The 22,645-nt window shown below is 53.3% G+C and overlaps 1 protein-coding gene across 3 annotated transcripts; it reads left to right on the forward strand.

The window, feature by feature from the left end:
* Positions 1-1,375: 1,375 nt before the first annotated feature.
* Positions 1,376-19,435, forward strand: Fam78a (family with sequence similarity 78 member A). Of its 3 annotated transcripts, none has more exons than XM_032902800.1 (3): positions 1,376-1,967; positions 2,564-3,588; positions 16,523-19,435. In XM_032902800.1, the coding sequence occupies exons 2-3, from the start codon at positions 3,266-3,268 to the stop codon at positions 17,049-17,051; spliced, it is 852 nt and encodes a 283-aa protein (XP_032758691.1). In that variant the 5' UTR covers positions 1,376-1,967; positions 2,564-3,265; the 3' UTR covers positions 17,052-19,435. The 3 variants fall into 3 exon arrangements, with proteins under 3 accessions (XP_032758691.1, XP_032758692.1, XP_032758690.1); XM_032902801.1 differs by lacking the exon at positions 1,376-1,967 and adding an exon at positions 1,986-2,374; XM_032902799.1 differs by lacking the exon at positions 1,376-1,967 and having other exon boundaries at positions 2,386-3,588.
* The last annotated feature ends 3,210 nt before the right edge of the window (positions 19,436-22,645 follow it).

The raw sequence follows: 22,645 nt of genomic DNA on the forward strand, positions 1-22,645 counted from the left end.
TGGTAGAGCGCTTGCCTAGCAAGCTCAAGGTCCTGGGTTCGGTTCCCAGCTCCGAAAAAAAAGAAAAAAAAAAAAGATGCGGCTGGTGTTTCAGTGAATTGGTTCGGTGGCACTCTGTCACCATTGCAAGCTCATGGGCTATGACCTATGAAGTACTATCGCTTCTGATGAGCTTCAGGGGAACCCCCTCCCCCAAGAAACCACCTCTGGGGGCATCCCCGTGTAGTTGGGCAGTGTAGCCTGTGGCCTCTTTTCCCTAAGAAATACATGGCCACACACAGACACCCGGAGCAGCCCGGAACTTGGTATCTTGTTTCTGAGAGAACATTTGAGTTTTCATGGAAGCACCTTGGCCACTCAGGAAAGACTGCCAACTTTGAGGCTCTTAGGGGACCATACACTGCTGCGGTTTTAAATCAGGCAGGCCTGGATATACTCATCACTTGAAAGTTGGTTGGGAAAGGATATTGCCCCACTAGCTATGCCCAGGGGACAGTGACAATGGTCAGGTTGAGAATGTGACTGGGAAGAGAAGCAGCCACTTTAACTGGTCATTTCCTGCTGTGGCTGAGACCCTCCCAATGTGGCAGAAATGTCCTCTCCAGTTTCTGCCCTCTCAGGCGCTCAGCAGACTCCAGCTTTGGGACTGACTGCAGGCACTTACCCTGTGCCTACTGTGCACAGCTCTGAAAGTCAGAGTTAAGGAGCTGTGGTGGGGCGTGCCCTTAGTGTGACTGGCAGGTTTTTCTGATGTCACAAACTGTCCTTTATCTAGAAGGTAACTGCACGGTAGGGGTGGGGTGGAGCTAAGGCCTGAGGCTACTTAGGTTCTAGCTCTCCCACTCCTTAGAAACTCAGCTGAGACCACCAGATGGTCTCAGCAGGGACACCTGCCAGGTTGGGTGGTGGGTGCAGGCCTTTTCAGTCTTCCTCTCTGGGTACTTTTTTCCTCTGCGAGACATAAAGAGCTTTTTGACTCAGTGTCTGATGAATGTTACACACTTAGGACCAACTAGCTGACCATCCTCTGACCATATTGCACATACAAATGATCAACATGGGCTTAGGGGTTCGGCGACACCGACTTTTCCCACCCTCCAAACCTTCCCAAGTCTTGGAGACTCCCAAAACCTCCACACTTTCCACCTAACCACCAACTCCGGCAGCTAGAATTCCCAGGAGGCCCCAAGTCTCCTGAACTAGAAAGCTGCTGGCATCCAGAAGTCAAAGGGCAGTAGGAACACCCCCAACCCCAGGACCCGAGAAAGACACAGAACTACACTACCCAGAATTCCTAGGGTTAGAAAAAAAGGAAATGTCGTTTATGCAAGAAGAGGCTCAACTCCCCCAGCAGCTGCAGAGACTGGGAAAGAGAGAGGGATAACCAGGGGGGAGGGTGAGCTGAGTGCCGGAGCTAGGGTGGAGAGCCCGGAGGGCTGGAGGAGGAGGTGGCGCCTGCCCGCCTGCCGGCCGCCGCCTGCCGACCTGCATCCCGCGGGGCGCACCGGCGAGCGCCGGTCCTGCGTGCGCCGGTGCGCGTTGTCGCGCGGCTGCAGACGAACACAGGGGCCAGGCCGGCGCAGGGGCCGAGTTTCTGCAAAGTTTGACCTGGTTGCCTTTCCGATGCTGCAGCAGAGCGAGGCGGCACGGGGCGCGCCAGGCGGCTGCGGCGCGGCGGCGGGGCAGAGCGGTGACAGCACGCTCATAATGATCGTAAAATAAGGAGGCGCTCGGGGTGGGGGCGAGAGAGCCCCGAGCCTCAGCCCTCCGCCCCCGGCCATCCCCACAGCAGCCCGGAGCCAGGAGAGACTTGGGGATCCGAGGCGCCCACGCCATCCCCAGACCCTAGTAGACAAGCGCCAAGGGATACAGCCCAAGGGAGGGGGCGCCTCGAGAACGTACGGGCAGAGAGGTTAGGGGAGACCGGAGGGCGGTGACCCAGGCACCTGGAGCGGCCCTAGGGGCAGGTGAGTTCGCGACGTCCCCTGGGTGGGGACCTGACTGCTAAAGTTCCTCGGCGGAGGCGCGCGCCCCGGACGCGCTTGGCTCTGCTGCGGCTCGAGATTGTTTAGGGGAAACCGAGGCAGGGGGCGGGGCGGAGTGGGGGGCAACACGCCCTCTTGGTGTCGAGCCACCTCTGCTGGCGAAGGGCAGCACGCCATAAAGGACCGGCCTGGGGATGGCACTGCGGCCCCGGGGACCGAGACACCCGAGAGAGAAGGGGCGTTCCACGTTGGTGGCGTGGAGCTGAAGCGCAGCATCCGAACCGGGAGGTCCTAGTGACCCACTGCGGTGGCAGTCTGGCCGACCCCTCACCCCGCCCCCGGGCTGGACCGGTGTCAGCGGAGATGTCACGGGAGGCGATTATTCGCTGGTGCGCGCAGTCGTGCGGCCGCCACTGACGGGGCGGGCGGAGGGGGGCGCCACCTCCGGGGAGACCGCCCAGAGCTGCGCCGTCAGCTCCGCAGCCCGCGCCCGGCACACACGCATCGCCGCGCCCTCGAGTCCCCCGCAGTAAAGTTCGGCTCAACTTTGACGCCCTGTGCCTTCCACCTCTCTGCAGGTCCTCGGCAGCCGAGGCGAAGCAGGCGGCGGCGGACACCAGAGCGCAGCCCCGGAGCCCTACGCGGCAGTCGGCGGCTACAGCGACAGTGGCAGAGGAGCGCGCGAGTGGGCGCCGGAGGGGACCCGGCGAGCACCTAGCCCGGAGCGCACCTTTTGGAACCGCGGTTGGGTGCGGGCCTCACAGGACGCCGGACCTCTGCCGCTTGAACGGGAGCTCACGCTGCAATTGATTGGGCCCCGCCGGGCGGGCGCGTGTGTCCCAGGGAGCCGGTGCGGAAGGCAGAAGGGCAGGAAGTCGGTGTTCTGCAGCGAGGGTGGCGCGACCGCGCGGGGACCGAGCCTTCCTTATTTATGTGCCTGCCAGAGCCCGTCTGCTTCCTCAGAAGACTTCAAGGAGAGTGTCCGAGCTGCCATCCCCAAGTGTGAGGACGCAGCGCTGGATGTCAGAACAACATGCTTATCCATTAAACTCCAAACTTTTCTTTTTTTAAACCCAAAGAATATCGGTGGCTCTTGCCCACTGCTAGAAGAGGGAGCCCAGGGCTCTTGAGATGCAGCAGAATCCGTATTTATAACAAGGCCCTGTAGTGCTATGCAAGCCCCCTCCTCTCCTTAAGTTTTCTAGCCTATGGATATCGCTTTTGAGTTTTGAGATTAGATTGCGCGCTCTGCACTGGGTCCTGCAACCTCCATCCTTTCAATGCCCTGTTATTTTTGGGACTGCTGGCCTTCCCTGGAGATTAGAGCGGTCCTGTGTGCCATGGGCTGTATTCAGAGCATCGGAGGCAAAGCCAGAGTCTTCCGGGAAGGGATTACCGTGATTGATGTGAAAGCCTCCATCGACCCCATCCCCACCAGCATTGACGAGTCCTCCAGCGTGGTACTGCGCTACCGGACACCCCACTTCCGGGCCTCAGCCCAAGTGGTCATGCCGCCCATACCCAAGAAGGAAACCTGGATCGTTGGCTGGATTCAGGCATGCAGCCATATGGAGTTTTACAACCAGTATGGGGAGCAGGGCATGTGAGTACTCAAGGGGACAGGCTGGGGGGCTTGGAGGCTGGGTTCGGCTGGAGCAGGACTGCTGGGACACAGGGGTCTCTAGGCAGGGGTGGAGTTGTCGCCAAGTCTTCTTGGGTCAGGCAATTCTAGGGAGTCTATACTTGTCGATTAGGGTCCTGGCTTAGATAGACCTGCCCTGCCATTGTCCCTGGTGCCCAGGATTGTTCTGTTCTTCCTGGCAAGATGCTGAGAAAACAGGAACCTTGCCACTTTGGTAAAGCAAGTGTTAAGGCCATCTGGGATCACCAGAGAAATCACCACTCTACCCCTAGGCTCAGGCCTCCATGAACCCATGAGGCAGACTGGAGTGGTTGGAAGCCTCTGAACCAGTTTCCAGACTTTTTTGCACAGGACTTTGCCATGAGGCCCGAACTTGTGTCTGGGGTGTGTGTGTGTGTGTGTGTGTGTGTGTGTGTGTGTGTGTGTGTGTGTGTGTTCAGATGCACAGAAAAGATGGCAAAGGCCAGCTTTGCCATTGTCAGTGGTGGTGGCTGGTGGCAGTGTGTGTTTGAAAGGGACTTCAGAAACCCAGTTTGCTTTGCAGCGTGCAGCTTTGTCTCAGGTCAAGGGTCAGCATCCAGTATCCCTCCAATGGGGCCCTGACTAGGAGCAGTTAGAGGAGCACACTGGTTTCATCTCTGTGGTTCGGTTTCCTGGAATGAGATAGATTTCCATGGGACCCTGGAGCCCCTGGGTCTTCTTCTGCAGGCTCTCTGGGCCCAAAGAAGGCTATCCCTCCCCCCATGGTCTCATGTTCACGGAGACAGTGGTGAAAGCAGCTACTTAGACCCAGTGTTTGGTGGGAGGGTGGGGGACACACACACACACATACACACAGTCCCTGGCTTGACCCCTGTGGTGGCTCATGGACACTGTCTTGCAGTCTTTGGCGCCCACTCTATGTGGCCTCTCTTCTCAGCTTTGCAGGTGGGGGAGAGAAGGGGTCTCCTGGAGAGTTGGAGCTTGTGTTTGAAGAGTATCCATAGGGCTGAGAGTGGCTGGACACACATCAACAGATGTGCCTTCTCCACTTAGCGGATGCTTAAACTCGGCAGGAAACAGGAACATGGAATAAGACTGAAAAGTAGGTTGGGGTGGGGATGTAGCTCAGTGGTAGAGCGCTTGCCTAGCAAGCGCAAGGCCCTGGGTTCGATCCCCAGCTCCGAAAAAAAAGAAGGAAAAAAAAAAGTAGGTTGTTACCCTGATGGCCTAAAACCATTGGGGCACACAGGGCCATTGGGCTCTCTTCAGTTCCACCCCTGCCTTTTAGCCGTCCCTTTCTCTTTTCTTTCTTTCTTTCTTTCTTTCTTTCTTTCTTTCTTTCTTTCTTTCTTTCTTCCTTCCTTCCTTCCTTCCTTTCTTTCTTTTTTAAAGACTTATTTATTATATATGAGTACACTGTAGCTGTCAAGACACACCGGAAGAGGACATTGGATCCCAGATGGTTGTAAACCACCATGTGGTTTCTGGGATTTGAACTCAGGACCTCTGGAAGAGCAGTCAGTGCTCTTAACCACTGAGCCATCTCTCCAGCCCCAGCCATTCCTGTTGTAAGCCTGTGGATTCACAGCTATCCTAAGATGGGTAGCAAGACCCAGGTATGCAGGGAGGTCACAAGCAGCCTTCAGCCAGATTCTCCTCACATCTCTTCCTGGCTTTGCAAACCGTCCAGACAGTTGAGAAATGTGGGCTTTCCTTAGGGTGACTCAGATGTCTTTTAGCTGCCCCCAGGGTATCAAGAGCCTGGAGTGACTTCCCTCCACTATTACCCATCTGGGTTCCTAGTTAGATGAACCTTGTGTACCTTAGACTCTCTCCAGGGTCTGACCCCAGGCATGTGTCTTAGCCACTCTGAGTGAGCCTCGGTTGACTCATCTGTAAATTGGGGCTAGTCAAAGTTCCTTCTGCAAAGTTTATTGAGGGAGTTACTCAGGCAACCTTTGCCCCCACAGTCAGCACTAGGCCGAGTTCCCATGAGTCCTACAAGCAGGTGGCTGTCAACCTTAAAGTGATTTCAGTTTTAAGTCTGTCAGCTGGAAGCAAGCGATGGTATTTATGAAGCTAACGCTCTATCCTGAAACCACTGGATTAGAAAAAGAGAGCCAGCAAGCTACTCCCAGTGATGTGTTTTCTCCCCAGCCCAGGTGCTACACTCTTAACTTTTTTTTTTTTTTTTTTTTTTTTTTTTTTTTGGTTTTTTTTCGGAGCTGGGGACCCGAACCCAGGGCCTTGCGCCCTAGGTAAGCGCTCTACCACTGAGCTAAATCCCCAGCCCCCTCTTAACTTTTAAAACTGTAAAAATAGCATCACATAGAGATGGGTAAGTGGCCAAGGTCATTTCCTTTGTTCTCTGTCAGTGCCTGATTCTGCTCACTCTTTTAGGGTACCCTGGCTCTGAAGTCTCAGGTCAGGCAGGGCCAGCTGCATTGCAGGAACAGAGGCAGGTGACCAATCCTTTGGAGGAAACGCAGTCTGGAACTTGGACTTGCTGAGTAGTACTGTCCCTGTGACCCACTTCAGGTGCCTGCACCCCTCCCTTCCCACGGAGACACTGGGTGTTTGCAGGAATCCGGGACTCTGCCCTTCATAGCTCCCTCGTGGTCACAAACAGAAACATTTAGATGGGGCTATTAGAGGAACCCTCCAGGCTGGGCATGATGGCACAGACCTTTAATCCCAGCACTCGGCAAGCAGAGGCAGGTGGATCTCTCCAACATGAGGGCCAGCCTGGTCTACATAGTGAATAGGCCAGCCAGGGTTTCATCACGAGACTGTGGCTCCCAAAACAAAACAAAAACTGCACCTTCCTGTATGAACTTCTTAAATCCGAGTGAGTGGGAACTCGTCCCCGTGCCGGGGCCTAGCAGATACTTATTGATGGCTGGGGGTGGGGCATTACAGAGCATGCTTGACTTTACCTCCCCCAACTTGTAACAACCACAATAGCCCCTTTGGCGGGATGTGAAATTGCTGGTAGACTCAAACACAGATTGTTTGGGTCTCTGAAATGAACTCTGGGCCCCAGGCATCAGTGACCTGAAGAGGGGACAGCCAGGTGGCCTAGGCTGGATTAGGACTTGTATTCTTTACAAATGGGCTTATACTAAAAATATTAATTCTGACTACTTAGCTGAAATCCATAATATCCACCCCCACCCCTGCATTATCCTCGCTCGAAGTTAATCCCTAAGCGAGGAGGAGTTTGTTGGGTGGCATTCTGGACTTGGAATTATTTGCGATGGAACACTGAATTCCCAAAACCGCCGCCTCAGTCGCAGCCGGACTGTGCGGGATGTGCTGGAAGATGGCGGCTCTCTTGTGCCTGCATGAGAGTGCTCTATATGGCGTTGGGTCCAACCCACAGTACTTTCAATGCCAACCCCCCCCCTCCAAACTGTTGGAGACACCTGCCTCCTCAGCTGTCCCCCGCAATTCCTCAACTGCCACCTGTCAGCTGGGATAGAGCCTTCTAAGTGACAAGTTACAGTTCCTTGCCTGTGTGGGAGACACGGTGCAAGTTCTCCCCAGTTTGCCCTTCTTTGGAACTCTCCGGGAACCTGGCCCACGGCCAAGGCCAAGATCAGGAGCAGTGCAGCTCAGGAAGATACTCAGGGGACGGGAGGAGAGCTGTTCAGACCTTGTAGTTCCCATCTGTGAAAGGGGGATGCTCCCACCTCCCTGCTTGCTTGGCTCCGTGGGATGAGCGAGGTAGAGTGCTTGGCACGGAGCCAGCGCCCTGGAATGCTCCGTGTTCCATCTCCCAGATACCACGATTACAAATCCTGGGTTTGGGGGTTATTGTTCTATACTGTGCGACCAAATATTGTTACACCCTGTGTTCTCTCTGGGTTCCTTTCCCTAGCAGGACAGCCTTGGCCCGAGGCCTTGTGGGTTTTCCTGACCCACACATGTGCTGTCACAGCTTGGATAGACCCATGTGGAAACATGGGAACTCTGGTTATCTTTCTCCCTGCTATCTCTGGGGTGCATCCCAGGACCTTAGAGGCCCTAATTTGAGGATAGGAATGCAGACTAAATCCAGAAGCCGCTTACCCAAGGATGTTTGCTCAGCACCTGAGATCTGGGGGATGGCCCCAGGAGGAATGTCCAGGCTGGCCTCTTCCCGGAGCCAGGGCCTGAGGCCTCACAGAACAATTGAAGACTATACTTCCTGTCTTGGGGCGGAAGGCGGCTTCCCCCGTCTGCTGGGGAATGGCGGAGGCCAGGGCGGGGTGAGGGGGAGAGGGAAGTCCTTGCTTCCGAACTTCAGGGTGTGGGGGGGAAGTGGTGGGGGTGGCCCAGCCTGGGAGAGCTCCCCTCGGGCTATCTGGGAGCAAGTGATGGCTCTGCTTGAAGCTACCCTGGGAGAGTGGGGAGCAAGTGGCCTGGGGTATCAGGGAGATGTTTGGGAAATGCTAGGACCCTCTGCTGCAGATCAGGCCCTGTGTGACTGAGAGAGCTGCAGGGCCTGTTGTTTCCGGGAGTAGTCATGGCAGCTGCTATCCGCCACCCATTATCCTGTGAGCCTGCCTGCCTGCCTGCCTGCCTGCCTGCCTGCCTGCCTGCCTGCCTGTCTGTCTGTCTGTCTCTGTACCCTTCTGTCCAGGGCGTGTGATTTTAGGGTCTGACTTTCAGAATGCTGTACCCGAGTCTGGGCCTGGTTTCTAGAGACACCACAGGTAAGGAATGAGTAGGTGAACTACATACATATGAAGAAAGAAGCCGGCGCCGCTCCGTGAGATCCTCTCCTAGGTCTGTGGTAGGAGCAGGGACTTGTGCAGAACCCAGGCATCTTGCATTTGGGAAAGAGAATTAAGATCAGCCCACTGTGCAGAGTCCTGCTGTTACAAACAAGCGGGTTTCCATGGGAACAGTAGTGTCACATTGGAAGGTGAGCCTAGTGTCCGGCTCGGTGGCTCTGCCTTGCATGTGAGAGGCCTGGGGTTCCCTCCCCAGCACCACAAAAGCTCAGAAGGCAGGGAAGAATCCAATAGGGAAGGTTTGTGGTGAAGAAAGCGCGCTAAACACGGGAGCACATCCTGTGTGAACGGCAGAAACCTCTGGAAGGATGTTTACTGAAGTGTGCTGCCGTGAGCGACCTTCACGAGGGCAGATGCCATAACTTGGCTTTTAATTTTCATTTTTCTTTTCAAGACGGGGTTTCTCCATGTAGCCCTGGCTATCCTGGAACTCTCTCTATAGCTCAGGCTATCCTCAAACTCAGAGATTCCTCTGCCTTTGCCTCCTGGGTGTTGGAGTTAAAGGAGTGTGCCACCACTGCCCACTTTATTACTTTTCTAAAGTTTTTTTTTTTTTTTTTTTAAAGACAACATCTTCTATTACTAGAAACTAATAGAAACTTTAAAGGAAGGAGAGTTTATTCAATTACCTTTGAAGCGGCAGTGAGCTGGGCAGTTCCAATGGTAGCATAGGGCCTAGAAGCTAAAATTAAGCAGGCACTGGTTTGAGTCCCTCCTCCTCACGTCAGGCCAGGGCTGGGACTGGGGTCTGGAGGAGGGGTGCGCTGGAGGAAGGCTCTAGAAGTTGGCCTGTGGGAAGACACAGCATCCATCCCCATACATCCCTTGTTTGAGCTGTGGGCAGGTGCTGGGTGCCATGAAGGTAGGGGCTGGTGATAAAGCTCTGAAGGGCCCAGCCCTTGGGGCATCTTAGGGAGCCTCCGGGCCTCACTTCCTATAACACTAACCCCTAACTTCCCAAGCTGTCTAGGAAGAGTAGGACCAGGGTTGGCAGGACAGTCATAAGTGCTGGGCAGATGTAGGACAGAGCCTCAGTATCTGCCTCAAACGTGCCCTTAAAATGTCATGTATCAAGGGGGAGGGGGGCGTGATGGGGTGGTGGTGACATCATGTAGGCTCCAAGCTAAATTTCATTTTAAACTCACGAAAATACAATCTATTATTATTATGCATGTGTATGCGTGGTGCATGTGTGTGCATGGTGCATGCTACCACACATGTGGGGGGGGTCAGGGTTCAATTTTAGGGAGTGGCTTTGGCCCTTCCACCTTTTGGTGGGTTCTGGATATTGAACTCACATCAGCAGGCCTGAGCGACCAACGCCTTTACTCACTTATCTTGCAGCTCCCAAATTTCACATTAAAGCAAGATATTTAATGCATACAGAAAGCCTATCTAGAGCTAGCTTTGTGCCCCTGGTGTGGCCAGCCTTCCCTTGAAGAAGTGTGTCTTGGAGATTTATTTATTTGCTTCTACCTGCCTCTGGCTCCTGAGTCCAGAGATTAAAGGTGTGAGCTACAGGGTCTGGTCCCAGTTGGTTTTTTTTTTTTTTTTTTCTGTTTTGAGACAATGTTTCTTTCTCTCTCTTTTTTTTTTAAAGATTTATTTTATTTATTTATGTATGAGTACACTGTAGCTGTCTTCAGATACACCAGAAAAGGGCATCAAATCTCATTACAGATGGTTGTGAGCCACCACGTGATGGCTGGGATTTGAACTCAGGACCCCTGGAAGAACAGTCAATGCTCTTAACCACTGAGCCTTCTCTCCAGCCCGAGACAATGTTTCTTTATGCAGCCCTGGTGGTCCTGGAACTCACTCTGTACCAGCCTTGAACTCAGAGATCGCCTGCCTCTGCCTCCCGAGGACTACCTCCAGATACTCCAGTTGCATTTTTTAAGTGAATAATTTTTTTTTTTTTTGGTTCTTTTTTTCAGAGCTGGGGACCGAACCCAGGGCCTTGTGCTTCCTAGGCAAGCGCTCTACCACTGAGCTAAATCCCCAACCCCTAAGTGAATAATTTTAAAGGAAAACATTAAACGAATAGAAAATAGAGGAGACACTCAGACAAGAGCAAAATGAAGGCAAATCTATGCTGCTTGGGGCTTGAGCACTTGGCCCTGTGATTGACTTTGTCCCCTGGCTGCAGAAGCCAGCACTGAGGAGTTGGGAAACAGTGAGCTCAGGACCCTGAGAATGAACAGGAGAGAAATGGGGCTCAAGGGCCTGCATGGGTTGCGTGGGCTGCGTGGGCTGAGTATAAAACCAGGCCCCCACTGACAGCTGCTACTCTGTAATATGTGAGAAAAGTCTAGAACCCTTCCTAGTGCATTTCTTTTCTGGATAAATAAGAGATTATTGCTATGGAGAAGGTCAGAGGGGCTGGAGAGATGGCTCAGCGGTTAAGAGCACTGACTGGTCTTCCAGAGGCCCTGAGTTCAAGTCCCAGCAACCACATGGTGGCTCACAACCATCTGTAATGAGATCTGATGCCCTCTTCTGGTGTGTCTGAAGACAGCAATGGTGTACTCATAAAAGAATAAATAAATTAAAAAAAAAGAGAAGGTCAGAGTTATGGAGATGGCGAGCTGTGTATGTCTCCAAGACCTTGAAGGCGTCTATACTGGGTGGGCTTCTGGCTGCTGACTTGTCTGAAGTCTTTGAATTAGGGTGACCCTCTTCTGTAGCATGGTGACCCTTCTTGACCACCTCCAGCTCCAACTGCAAGTCTTTCTGAACCCCCTTCACCCTCAGTCATACATACTGATCAGAGCCCCTATGTATGGGTGTGCATGTGTGTTTTTGTAAGCACACAGATGTATATTCATGTATGTCTGTGTGCACACGTGTGTGCACACACGCATTTGTACATGTGCGTATGTGTGTGCTTATGTGTGTGTGCATGTGTACAGGCATGACGGGTGTAGACGTGTGTGAATTTGCATGCACTCAGGTGTACCTTTGCAGATGTGTCTGGGTGTACCTGAGTGTGTGGGGGATAGCTTTGTGCTTTGGTGACAGTGGGTCCTGAAAGTGCCCGTTCCACCTGCAGCTGTGCAGGGTGAACTCTGGGGAGTTAGTGACCCAGCATCCTGCTGAGGGCACAGGAGCCAGGCTACAAACTTTAATGGGTCCCAAGTCTAGGTCAAGAGCTGTGATGTGTATATGTGGGAAGGTTCAAGGCAGGTGTGGCTCTGTCCTCTTGGCCCTTGTGGTTCATCTGGGGGAAGACTGCCCACAAACAGCCATTTAATTGCCCTGGAGTATGTGCCAAGAGACAGTTACAACGTCCTAATGGTACTGAACACTGGCCAAGGGCACCCGGCCTGTGTAAAGAGCCGTTTGCCTGGGTTTGTGGCCAGAGCTTAGCATCTTCCCCCTTTCCCCATCAGCGCAAGAGCAGGAGGACACTGGGAGGGCCCTGGGGTGGGGGTGGGGGGCAGGGCCTCGGTGGGGAGCTGAGAATTAGTTGGGCAGCAACCTTATGCACACGGGACTTGCTATGACAAAGCTAACAGGACTTGAGTGATGAGACCAAATTTGTGTTTTTAAAGAATCTGAGGGACTTCTGAGAGAACGGGTTAGAATCTGGGAGGCTAGACAGGGCAGTGGATTCTCTGCCAGGGCACAGCTCTGGTCCTCCCTTTCTTGGCTCTGAGGCAGATCTGCAGACACGGTGAGTTGGTGACCAAGTCGTTCGCTGCAGGATTAGGGATGTCTAGAGGATCTAGGGACACCATCTCAGACGTGACGCTAGGGGCTCTGAAAGCATGCGTAGGTCCAAGTCTGGGCTTGCCGGCGCCTCTGACATCTCACACCCCAAAGGACAAGGACAGAAGCATGGCAGGTGGGCAGGGAAGCAGGTGACTTGTGTACATCTTCACAGCCGTGACTGAGGAGGTCCCTGTAGCTGTCACCACATCCAAGTTCTCAGTGTTGGAATATCCCTGTGCTGTCATTCTTCGCAAGGTCTCGAGGTCTGGGTGTCTTGGGTTTCGTTTCGTTTGGGTTTGTTTGTTAGAGGGTTTCGTTAAGTCCAGCGTTCTGATCTTGAACTCTTGGTCCTCTTGCCTCTGCCTTCCTGAGAGCCCCGACTTCAGGCCCTGGTGTCTCATCCCATGCCGGTCAAGAAGTCTGAGTGTCAAGACTCAGATCTGAGTTCACCCTTCCAGAGCAAAGTGCACCCTACAGAGGCCACTTTGTCATGATGATCTTCTCACATGTGGAAGTATGTGCAGTATGAAAGTCCTCTAATGCTAGCACTTGGGAGGGAGAGCTCTGAGTTTGAGAGGCCAGCCTGGTCTAATAGAACAAGTTCCAGGACAGCCAGGGCTATACTGAGAAACCCTGTCTGAAAAACAAACAAACAAACAAACCAGAAATCCAATACAAGACAAAACAAAAAAGAGTTCAAGGCCAGCTTCAGCTCTATAGAGTTTGAAGCCATGTTGGTGTATTCGAGACCCTGTCTTTCTTATTTTATTGTGTGGCCTGCCTTTAGACCTCTAGATCCTAAAGAGTGTTTGCTCAATGGATATGGTTTTTTGAGACAGGCTTTCTCTGTATCGCTCTGGCCAGCCTGCAACTTGCTGGCTCCCAACTCACTGAGACCCGCCTGCTTCTGCCTCCCAGGTGCTGGGCTTACAGGTGTGGGGCACCAGGCTCCCAATCCTGAGGCCTGACAGTGAGTTGGCTCTGCTTTGCTCCTGAGAAACGTCTCTCACAAGACTGCTGGACGCCAGCTCATGGAGACTGCCACCTGTCTCTGACTGGCGGGGCTCGGTCGTTCAGGGGTAGGGTCCCAGAGCAAGGTAACCCTAGTGCTAAGTGCCCCCATCTGGGCCTGCAGTGATTTGGAAGTTCAAAGGGGCTGTGGGTTTTTTTCTGCAGGTCTGTTGTCTTTTACATTTATACATTTCTGGAGGGGCAGCAGGGCACATGTGCCATGAGGCGCTTGTGGAAGTCAGACAGAGGCCAGTTTTTAGAAGTAGCTTCTCTCCTTTCTCCGTGTGGGTCTCAGGGATGCAACTCTGCTGTTGGTTTTGGGGTAAGTGGCTTTAACTGCCGAGCCACTGTTCTCAAACGCCTTTCTACTGGGCTTGGTTGCTCATGATAGAGGCTGAGGTAGGAGGATTTCCCTCAAGTTTAAGGCCAGCCTAGGCTACTGGAGTGATTGGGATAAAGTGAGTTTTTTTTTTTTTTCATTTTAAATGATTTATTTAATGTGTGTGAGTACACTGTCTCTGTCTTCAGACACAGCAGAAGAGGGCATCGGATCTCATTGCAGATGGTTGTGAGCCACCATGGGGTTGCCGGGAATTGAACTCAGGACCTTTAGTAAAGTAACCAGTTCTCTCTTTTTTTTTTCTTTTCTTTTTTTTGGAGCTGGGGACCGAACCCAGGGCCTTGCGCTTGCTAGCAAGCGCTCTACCACTGAGCTAAATCCCCAGCCCCAGCGACCAGTTCTCTTAACCGCTGAGCCATCTCTCCAGCCCAGAATGAGATCTTCTAACACCCTCCCCACCACAACCCAAATGCCAAAAGGAATAAAACTGTCTTTTTTTTTTTTTCCAGGCAGGGTTGTGTTGTTCAGTGGTTAGAGCTTTGTCTAGGGCTCTGGGTTCCCCTTCTCAGCACAGCAACAGCAAACCAACAGACTAAAAAGACTTCCAAGGAGAGGACAGTACCAAACACCTAAACTAAAGCAAGGGCCGGAACCCACTGGGAAACAGAAGCGGCTTCATGGCAGGGTCGAGAGTCTCTCTGGTCTGAATCCTGCCGGGGAGTCAGGAACCCCACCCGTTCTGGGGTGCTGACCCACTGCCGTGGAACTGGGCCCAAGGATTGCTCGCGATGGAGAGACAGGCTCATTGTAGCTAGACATGCTCAGGTTCTGACTGGTCACTCATGACTTTGTGAACTTAGCAGTGGGAGGAACAGAAAGCAGAGGCTGGGCCCGAGGACGGGGCTCAGCTTGTACCATGCGCACAGGCACGAGTAGCAGAGTTCAGATCCCTAGGGGGCAAGGTAAAGCTGACCGGGTATGAGGGCCCGCTTGTAACTCCAGTTTGTGGGGGAGAGAGACAGAGGAGTCCCAAAGCCAGCCAGACTAGCATGGAGAGAACCCAGGCCTATCACGGGGGTGCATGTTCACACATGTGTACTCCTGCACACATGTGCTGCCCCACACAAACGTGTACACACACCACACATTTAATCACAAGTTCTGCTCCTGTCCATTCTCCTGTGGCTCCAGTGCTGCTGCCACCCCAGCAGTCAGACTGAGCGCCGCACGCTTGGGGTGCACGGTTCAGCGGCATTAGGCGCACTACCACACCATCCCTCTCTGGAACTCTGAGATGTGAACTGTAACTCCGCCCATGAATCAGCATCCCCCTTTCCTGCCTGTGGCAGCCCTGGCTCCGCTCTCTGTCCTTGGGCACCGCGTGTAAGCGCTGTCCCCACAGTAATTGCCTTTTTGTGGTGGCTTCTTTCAGTTAGCGCAGTGCCCCTGGGCTGCTCCGCGCTGCAGTGTGCGTCATAATCTCCTTTCCTTTGAGGCTCCTCCATTGTGTGTGGGAACTGTGTTTTCCACATCCACTCAGCCGTTGCACTCAGAGGCTCTCTCCCTTGGTTATTCTCACCACAGACAGAAAGGCACTTTCTCGTTATTTTCGAGAGAAGCTTCATGGAGCCCAGGCTAGCCTTGAACTTGCCGTGTAGCTGAGGATGTCTTTGAACGCCTTATCTTTCTGCTCCCGTCTCCCAGGGGCTGGGATTACAAGCAGATGCCTGGCTAGGAATGCTCTTTTGAAAGGAGTGTGGGCTCCTGGAGAGCTGTGGGATGAGCGGGTGTGCAGGGAAAGGACTGGGGCAGCAGATGTGCGAGCCTCCGTGCTGTGTTGGGCCTTACCAGGAACTAGGTGGATCAGTTGAGCTCACGGGCAGTAGACCCCACTCATCGGCTATATCTGAGGAGCCGCTGCCCCATTCCCTGCTTCGCCTTGTTCCACCTGGGATCCTTCTGGGTGACAATCCCCGGGTCTGTCATCTGAGGGACCCTGAAGCCTGAGAAGCGTTTTCCAACAGCCGTGGGGGCCTGGGACCTGCAGGGTGTCTCTGTGTCCCCGTAGTAACTTAGCTAGACTGATGGATCCTCTCCTGAGTTTCCTTACCAACCCTGGCAGTCTCTGCGGTAGGCCTTTGCTGTGTGTGTGCCTTGGAGTGGCAAATTCCTGTGCAGCTCTTGCAGTCCCCCTGGGACAAGTATGATAGTTCTGAGGGTCCCAGGGTGAGGAGGGTCTTGCCTGGGTTCTCATGCCACTGAGGGAACTGGGACTAAGGCCTGTGGGAATCCCATGTCTAAGCTAGACAGCCACCACGGGCCCAGCAGGTAGAGCGTATCCCTTCTACCTGACACACTCAGCCCGACACACTCACGTCCCACGAGGACAGATGTGGCAGGAGGAAGTTCTACGGTGCTGCACTCCACCCCAGGCTGTATTCCAAGGCTGTGTGTCTGGTAGAGCCCCTAGCTTCTACGAGGCCTTGGCCTCTACCCTGACTAAGATCATAGAGCTGTGTGGCTTCATGTGGTTATCCCACTGGTGTCTGTGAAGGCCCAACTTTGCCAGTGTTTGTCATCACTGTAGACTCAGTGGCCAAGTCCCTGTCAAGAAACAAATAGGGCTTCTCCAAGTCCCAACTGACATCCAGGAGTTTAAGGACTGTGGCTCTCATGGAGGGTGCTGGCCTTCAGGGGGGTCTGGCCTGAGATGGTACTCTTGAGAATAGTCTGAGTCTTTAAAAAATTTTATATATATTATATAATTTTTAAAATTATGTATGTATTTTACGTATATGGGTGTTTTGCCTGCATGTCTATCCCAAAAAGAGGGAATCAGCCATCTGTTCACCCCAACCCTTGGGTTATTGAAGCAGGCTATGACTGGACTCATCTTACCTGGTATTGGGTATCCTGTTTATTGTCTGCTCTGTCCCACGTCAGCCCCTGAGCAAAGGAGACTGAGTACCTCTTGTCCCCAGGGTCTAGGACAGTACCTGACCCATCACGAGAATGCAGAAAAACCTTACTGAGTGACCAAGCATCTCACCCGGCCTTCTTTGCCTCCTAGGTCTAGCTGGGAGCTCCCCGATCTCCAGGAAGGAAAGATTGAGGCCATCAGTGACTCTGACGGGGTAAACTATCCCTGGTATGGTAATACCACGGAGACCTGCACAATTGTGGGGCCCACCAAGAGAGACTCCAAGTTCATCATCAGCATGAACGATAACTTTTACCCCAGCGTCACGTGGGCCGTGCCCGTCAGCGAGAGCAACGTGGCCAAACTGACCAACATCTACCGGGACCAGAGCTTCACCACGTGGCTGGTGGCCACCAACACCTCCACCAATGATATGATCATTCTGCAAACCCTGCACTGGCGTATGCAGCTTAGCATTGAGGTGAATCCCAACCGGCCCCTGGGCCAGCGCGCCAGGCTGCGGGAACCCATTGCCCAAGACCAACCTAAAATCCTAAGCAAGAATGAGCCCATCCCGCCCAGCGCCCTGGTCAAGCCCAATGCCAACGACGCTCAGGTCCTCATGTGGAGGCCCAAGTACGGGCAACCGCTGGTGGTGATCCCGCCCAAGCACCGGTAACAGCCAGGTCGCTGCGAGGTGAGACTCAACAATATTACTGCTCAGAAGGAAACCCAGATGCCCTGTCCGGTCATTCAGAAAAATACAACCATTCTACCTTCTCCCCGGGGCGGATCTCACTGTGCTAATACCCGCTGGCCTCCTGGCTCATCCCCGTGCTTCCCTGCAGGGAGGGGGGCCAGTAGGACAACAGGCGCCCACCCCAACCCCAGGGCTCCTCTCCTCCCCTCACAACCTCAGTGTTCATTGCAGCCGACTCTCTGAAACACAGCTTTTTTATTTCCCCCTCCTCTTTGTGGATTGGGGGGGCAGGGGAGAAGGCTGATTGTCAGGGAACCCAGCCTGCCCTTCCCAACTCCCCCTGCCTCCCCCTCTGCCATGCGGCCTTATGTAGACTTGCTTTGCCAAACTTTTGCCTTAAGCTGGATTTAAAGGAGAGAAAGAAACGGAAAGGTCACGGATCGCTGCCCTCTTCTGTCAGAGCCGGAAAGAGGGGAGGCCCACGGGAGCCCCCGCCCCTCTCCCGGGGCGTCTGGGTGAGGGACAAGAGTTGGATCTCAGGTGTAAAACCAGCTGTTTGATTCTGTCGTTTGGGCGGAATCAAAACCACAGACTCTGCCTAGAGCTCCACCCCAGTAGAACCCCTCCCCAGTACCCACCAGGGGTGCAAGCTGAGCCGGGCAAAGATCCTTGACCCCTCCTCTCTCTTCAGTAGCCTTAACTCGCCTGGTGGAGGTATTCTGGGTAAAGAAACGGGGAGTTCCCAAAGTGTTAGGTTGGGGCTAGGGAACTTTTTCACTTTTGCTATCCCTAGAGCCCACCCCAAGGGGTGTGGCTTTTTCTCTTCCACTTATCTTGGTCCCAAATACCTGGCAGGGTTGAGGTAGGGGCATTGCCACTCAGTCTGGACAGTACCAGCTGTCTTAGGGTAAAGAAGGTGTGCCCTTTTGTCCTGGCCGGCACTGTCACACTTGAATCTGGGGTTCCAGCACCCAGGGATGCCCATGCGCTAGCACACTGTAAAGAAGCCATGTTAGGGCTTCTGGCTGATTCTCAGGGGAAGCGGATCCCAGACTCTCTGGGGTGGGCTTAGATAGGCTCAAAGCGCCCGCTGGAGGGTGCTTGGGCTCCTCCCCTCCCCATCATAGGTGCTTCTGGGGAGGTGTGTGGAGGTCTGGGGAGCAGTCAGCTGACTCACTGTCTCTTGTCTGAAGAAGGAAACCCAGGCCCAGTGCTGGACAGTCTCCCATGCTTGAGCCGTGTCAGGCCATTGTGAAACTGGCTTGACAACATGGTAGGTAGTTTTGGGGTCTACCTTCTGGAGCACTAGAACTGGGCCTTGAGTGATATCAAGGTTTCTAGAAATGTCTGCTTTGAGCTGCTTGAGGGATACTCCTTGAAGCATGCATCACTGGATTCGAACCAATAATAAGCACAGAAAACCGTTATCACAGGAAAAAGAATGTTTTTGCTGCTGCTGAGCCATTTGTAGGGGAGCCTTGGAGACAGCGTGGGAGGGTACAGCTAGATCCCAGCTCTGTTTCTATACTCGAGATGCTTGTCCTTCCAGGCTACTTAATGTCTGGTCATTCTCAGCCAGTGGAGCTGGGGGCTGCAGCCACCTGGCATACACCGAGCAGAGCATGCCCATGGCACAGTTGCTGGAGAGCCACTTGTCAGGGTTGACGTCTCTGGAGCCTTCCTTTTCTCTAGGTGGAGGCTGTCACCTTAGCTGGGAGAGCCATGAGGTCGCAGCCCCACACTAGATCAGGGCTGCTGTTGACTGGAAAGGCCTTCTGTGTGTTCAGGATTGCCCTGAAGAAGAGAGACAGGCCCTGGTGAGGGTTGGGAGGCAAGTCTTTGTCCTGGGCTGGGTGGTCTGGAAGGGTTTTGTGGGCTTAGGGATTAGGAATCCCAGTAGGGGTGGCCTGAACTGCTCTGGATATGGGGACCCTCTCACCCACATTTCTTGAGCTCCTTCCCCACTGCATGCCTGGCTTTGCCTACCTGGCTTCCTTGGCTCCCCTTTCCTCCTGCCTGGCAGAAGACAGGGCTGGGGAGAACCCCAGAGAGGCTGTGTGGGTCTTCGAGAGAGCACCCAGCTTCTCTGGGGCTGCTCCCCTCAGCCCGTTGCCTCATGTTGTCGACAGACCCCAGGCTCTTCCTTCACACCCATGCCCACCCAGGCATGGACACTCACTGTTTCCAGCAATAAGCACCAACCGTCCTTGGTCACGGACAGTACTGTGAACACAAACCCATGCGTGCACTTACCAGCAGACGCGAGACTCTTGAAGACAATGTCAGATGAACCTTTTTTTTTTTTTTAAAAAAAAGATTGAAATCAAAGATATAAGGAGAAATAAAATTAATTTTAAAGCACCCTTGGCTTTGGTGGTCATTTTTGCGGGGTCACGGGCTCACGGTGGCTGGCCAGGCTGGGTGCATTTCGGAAGGCGCTGCGTGGCTGTGGTTTCTGTGCTAAACGCCTGAAGACGGGGACTCTGGCCCGCCGGCCTGTACGCCTGCTCTTTCTCATGGTCCTGTCTCTGTTGGGACTGGCCGTGGGAATATAGAAATATTCCTGACTGCTGTCCCAGAAGGTACGGCGGATTTAAGAACAGTTTTTGCATGTGTGCATGTGTGCGTGTGCGTGTGCACATGTGTGCGTGTGCGTGTGTGTGTGTATACATACCCATGCATTCCATATGGAGACCAGAGGCCAATGTCTTCCAGAACTCTCTATTTTATTTTAAGGGAGTGTCTTTTTTTTTTTTTTTTTTTTGGTTCTTTTTTTTCGAGCTGGGGATCGAACCCAGGGCCTTGCGCTTCCTAGGCAAGCGCCTACCACTGAGCTAAACCCCAACCCCAAGGGAGTGTCTCTTGATGAACCTAGAACGCCACAATTGTTTAGACTGGCTGCCCAGTGAGCCTGGGAGGACCCAGTGCTGGGGTCAGGGGCTTACACCACTGTGCCTGGCTTTACCTGGGTTTGGGGAAATCGTTCTAGTCCTTCTCCTTGTGCAGTAGGACTAGCTGACTAGCCCCAGCTTTTACACACACGCACGCACACACACACACACACACACACACACACACACACACACACACACACACACTCTCTCTCGCACGCACACGGTATCACTGTATACCCCTGATTGGACTCGAAATGGCTGCTAGTGAACCAGACTGGTCTCAAGTTCACAGATCCACCTGTCTCTGCCTCCTGAGATTTTAATCCTAGGATTAAAGGTGTGCACCCCCACGCCCAGCCTCCCAATTTAGTTTTTTGTTTTCTTTGTTATTAGAATAAGTAGAAATATACATCAAGGGTGACAGTTGTTTAGATCAAGTCCTTAATCAAGTCACCCATGGGTCCGTAACTCTCCCTACGCAGAGACACAGGACAAGTCCAGCACGTGGCTATGCTCCTGTCCCTTGCTAGCTGAGGAGGAGGCCAAGTGGGTCTGTTATACCAAGAAGAAAACCGCTCCTCGGGCTGGAGAGATGGCTCAGAGGGTAAGAGGCTGTTCTTCCAGAGGTCCTGAGTTCAATTCCCAGCAACCACATGGTGGCTCACAGCCATCTGGAATGGGATCCGATGCCCTCCTCTGGTGTCTGAAGACAGTGACACGGTGACAGTGTGTTCACACACATAAAGTAAAATTTAAAAAAAAGAAAGAAACCACCTCCTCTTTGGAACGTTTGTGTGGAAAGTTGGGGGACCCAAGGTTGCTAGAATGACTCTGTGTCCTGATGGTGAAATCCTGGTGCAAGGTCACTTGTGTGGACTTGGATGGAACCCAGGCCACCTTGGAAAGGAAGCTCTTAGGCACTGCCTGCTGGCCAACATGGATGAATAAATTAGGCTCCGATTCTAGAGTGACCTTGCCATGATGGTCCGTGGGGCTTCCCCATCTTATGGACAAGGAAGCAGTTTGTGAGTAGGGGGTGAGGACTGGCAGACCTCATGTCTTACAAGAGGTAGAGCCAAAATTTGACTCCTGGTCTGAGCCAGCCTCCGTCAGGTAGAGCAGAAGACTGCGGGTATACACTTGGTGCCAAATAAATGTTGGTTTTATTAAGGAAGCCCTTATCTTGCAGCATGGCCTCCATCCAGGGTCTTCAGGCAGAAAAGGCCTTTCTCCCCCCGACCCCCACCCCCACTTCCCAGAAGTCTGTGTACTTAGTTATGTATGGCCCACAGAAAAGCAGACCTGAGGGCTGCAGGCTTCCCCAGAGTGGGTGTGGCCTCACTGTATAGCCTCGAGGGGCAGAAAGTCCCCAACTCACTGTCCAGGCCTTAGGCAAGGCTTCTCTGGGTACTTTACAGGCCTCGACCACTGTGGCTTGAGGCAGGAAGTTACGTCATGGGCTTCTCTGGTACTTTCCACCCGGATGGTTCACAGGAGGTGCCTGTGTCAGTTGGGTTTTTGATTGTGGATTGAGCATTTGTGCAAGGGTGCAAGGGATTATGGTGGGTTTTTATTGTTGTTTTGTGGCACGTGCACATGTGTGTGCATGCGTGCGTGCGTGCGTGCGTGCGTGCGTGTATTCCCAAAAGAGTAGTCCAGTCAGATCACACAAACCAGAACCCAGGAGCTCAGGAAGCCGTGGTGGGATATGGCAGCCTGGGTTTGGGGAGTGGAATGTGTAGGAGTCAAATGGCTTCCAAGTGACATCTGATGGCTCAGTGAAAGCCCACTGCCTGCTGATGGCAAATTAAATTCAGAAGTTCAGGCTAAGCTGAGAGAGAGAGAGATACCAAGTCCACAAAAGCAGGCAGGGGCAGGGTCCCCTCCAGGGCCCCTGGGCCCAGAGCCAACTGTCAGGAAGCCACTGCTGAGAATGGTTCCAGGAAGCAGGTGCACAGTGGCCCTCTGCTTGCCTGCTGCTGTGACAGCTGTCCCCCCACGGAGCCTCTGCCCTCTGCCCTGGTCTATCTCAGAAGAGCCAGAAACTAACTGTAGGATCAGCCATGAGGCCACAAAGGAAGCACGGCCGGGTCCTGGTGGAGACTTGCTGGGGGCTACGGGGACTGTTCATCTCTCTTGCTAGCAGACAGTTCTAGACACTGGAGTGTTTTTTTATGGCTTTCTGTCTCCTGGCCATCCTCCGTGCCCCCTGGGTCTTCCACAAACACTGGCTCCCATCTGGTTGAGGTCCAGGTACTGGAAGTGGCAACAGGGCCACAGATTATCCACCACCCCTAAATTGCCTCATAGGAACTACGACCCACGTAAGAAGAAAAAACAAAACCCAAAAATCAGGGTGAGTGTCTCCTAAGGAACCACACCTGAAGTTGACCACTGGCCTCTGTATACACACACACACACACACACACACACACACACACACACACACACACACACACACACAGCCCAGAACCTACTGAAGTGTTATGTAAGCAGCTATAGGAAAAATCCCACATCCCACAGTCATCCATGGTCCCAGGACCTTTCCTTTCTTGCCTGTGGATCACAAGAGCTTTCCTTCCCCTTTCTCAGAGGAAGAAATTGGCCCTGGGGAGTGGCCAAAGGCTTGCTGAAGTTCACTAGACTAAGACATTTCAGAAGGCCGCGTGGACCAGCCTT

This window comes from Rattus rattus, chromosome 5 (genome assembly GCF_011064425.1).
Source record: "Rattus rattus isolate New Zealand chromosome 5, Rrattus_CSIRO_v1, whole genome shotgun sequence".
In the NCBI taxonomy this organism is placed as follows: domain Eukaryota; kingdom Metazoa; phylum Chordata; class Mammalia; order Rodentia; family Muridae; genus Rattus; species Rattus rattus.

What these genes read in the sequence shown, in the direction of transcription:
- Fam78a (XM_032902800.1), top strand. Translation starts at nt 3,266, where the DNA reads ATGCCCTGTTATTTTTGGGACTGCTGGCCTTCCCTGGAGATTAGAGCG. An exon ending in CAGTATGGGGAGCAGGGCAT is followed by an intron (nt 3,589 to 16,522) that starts GTGAGTACTCAA and finishes TTTGCCTCCTAG; the next exon opens with GTCTAGCTGGGAGCTCCCCG.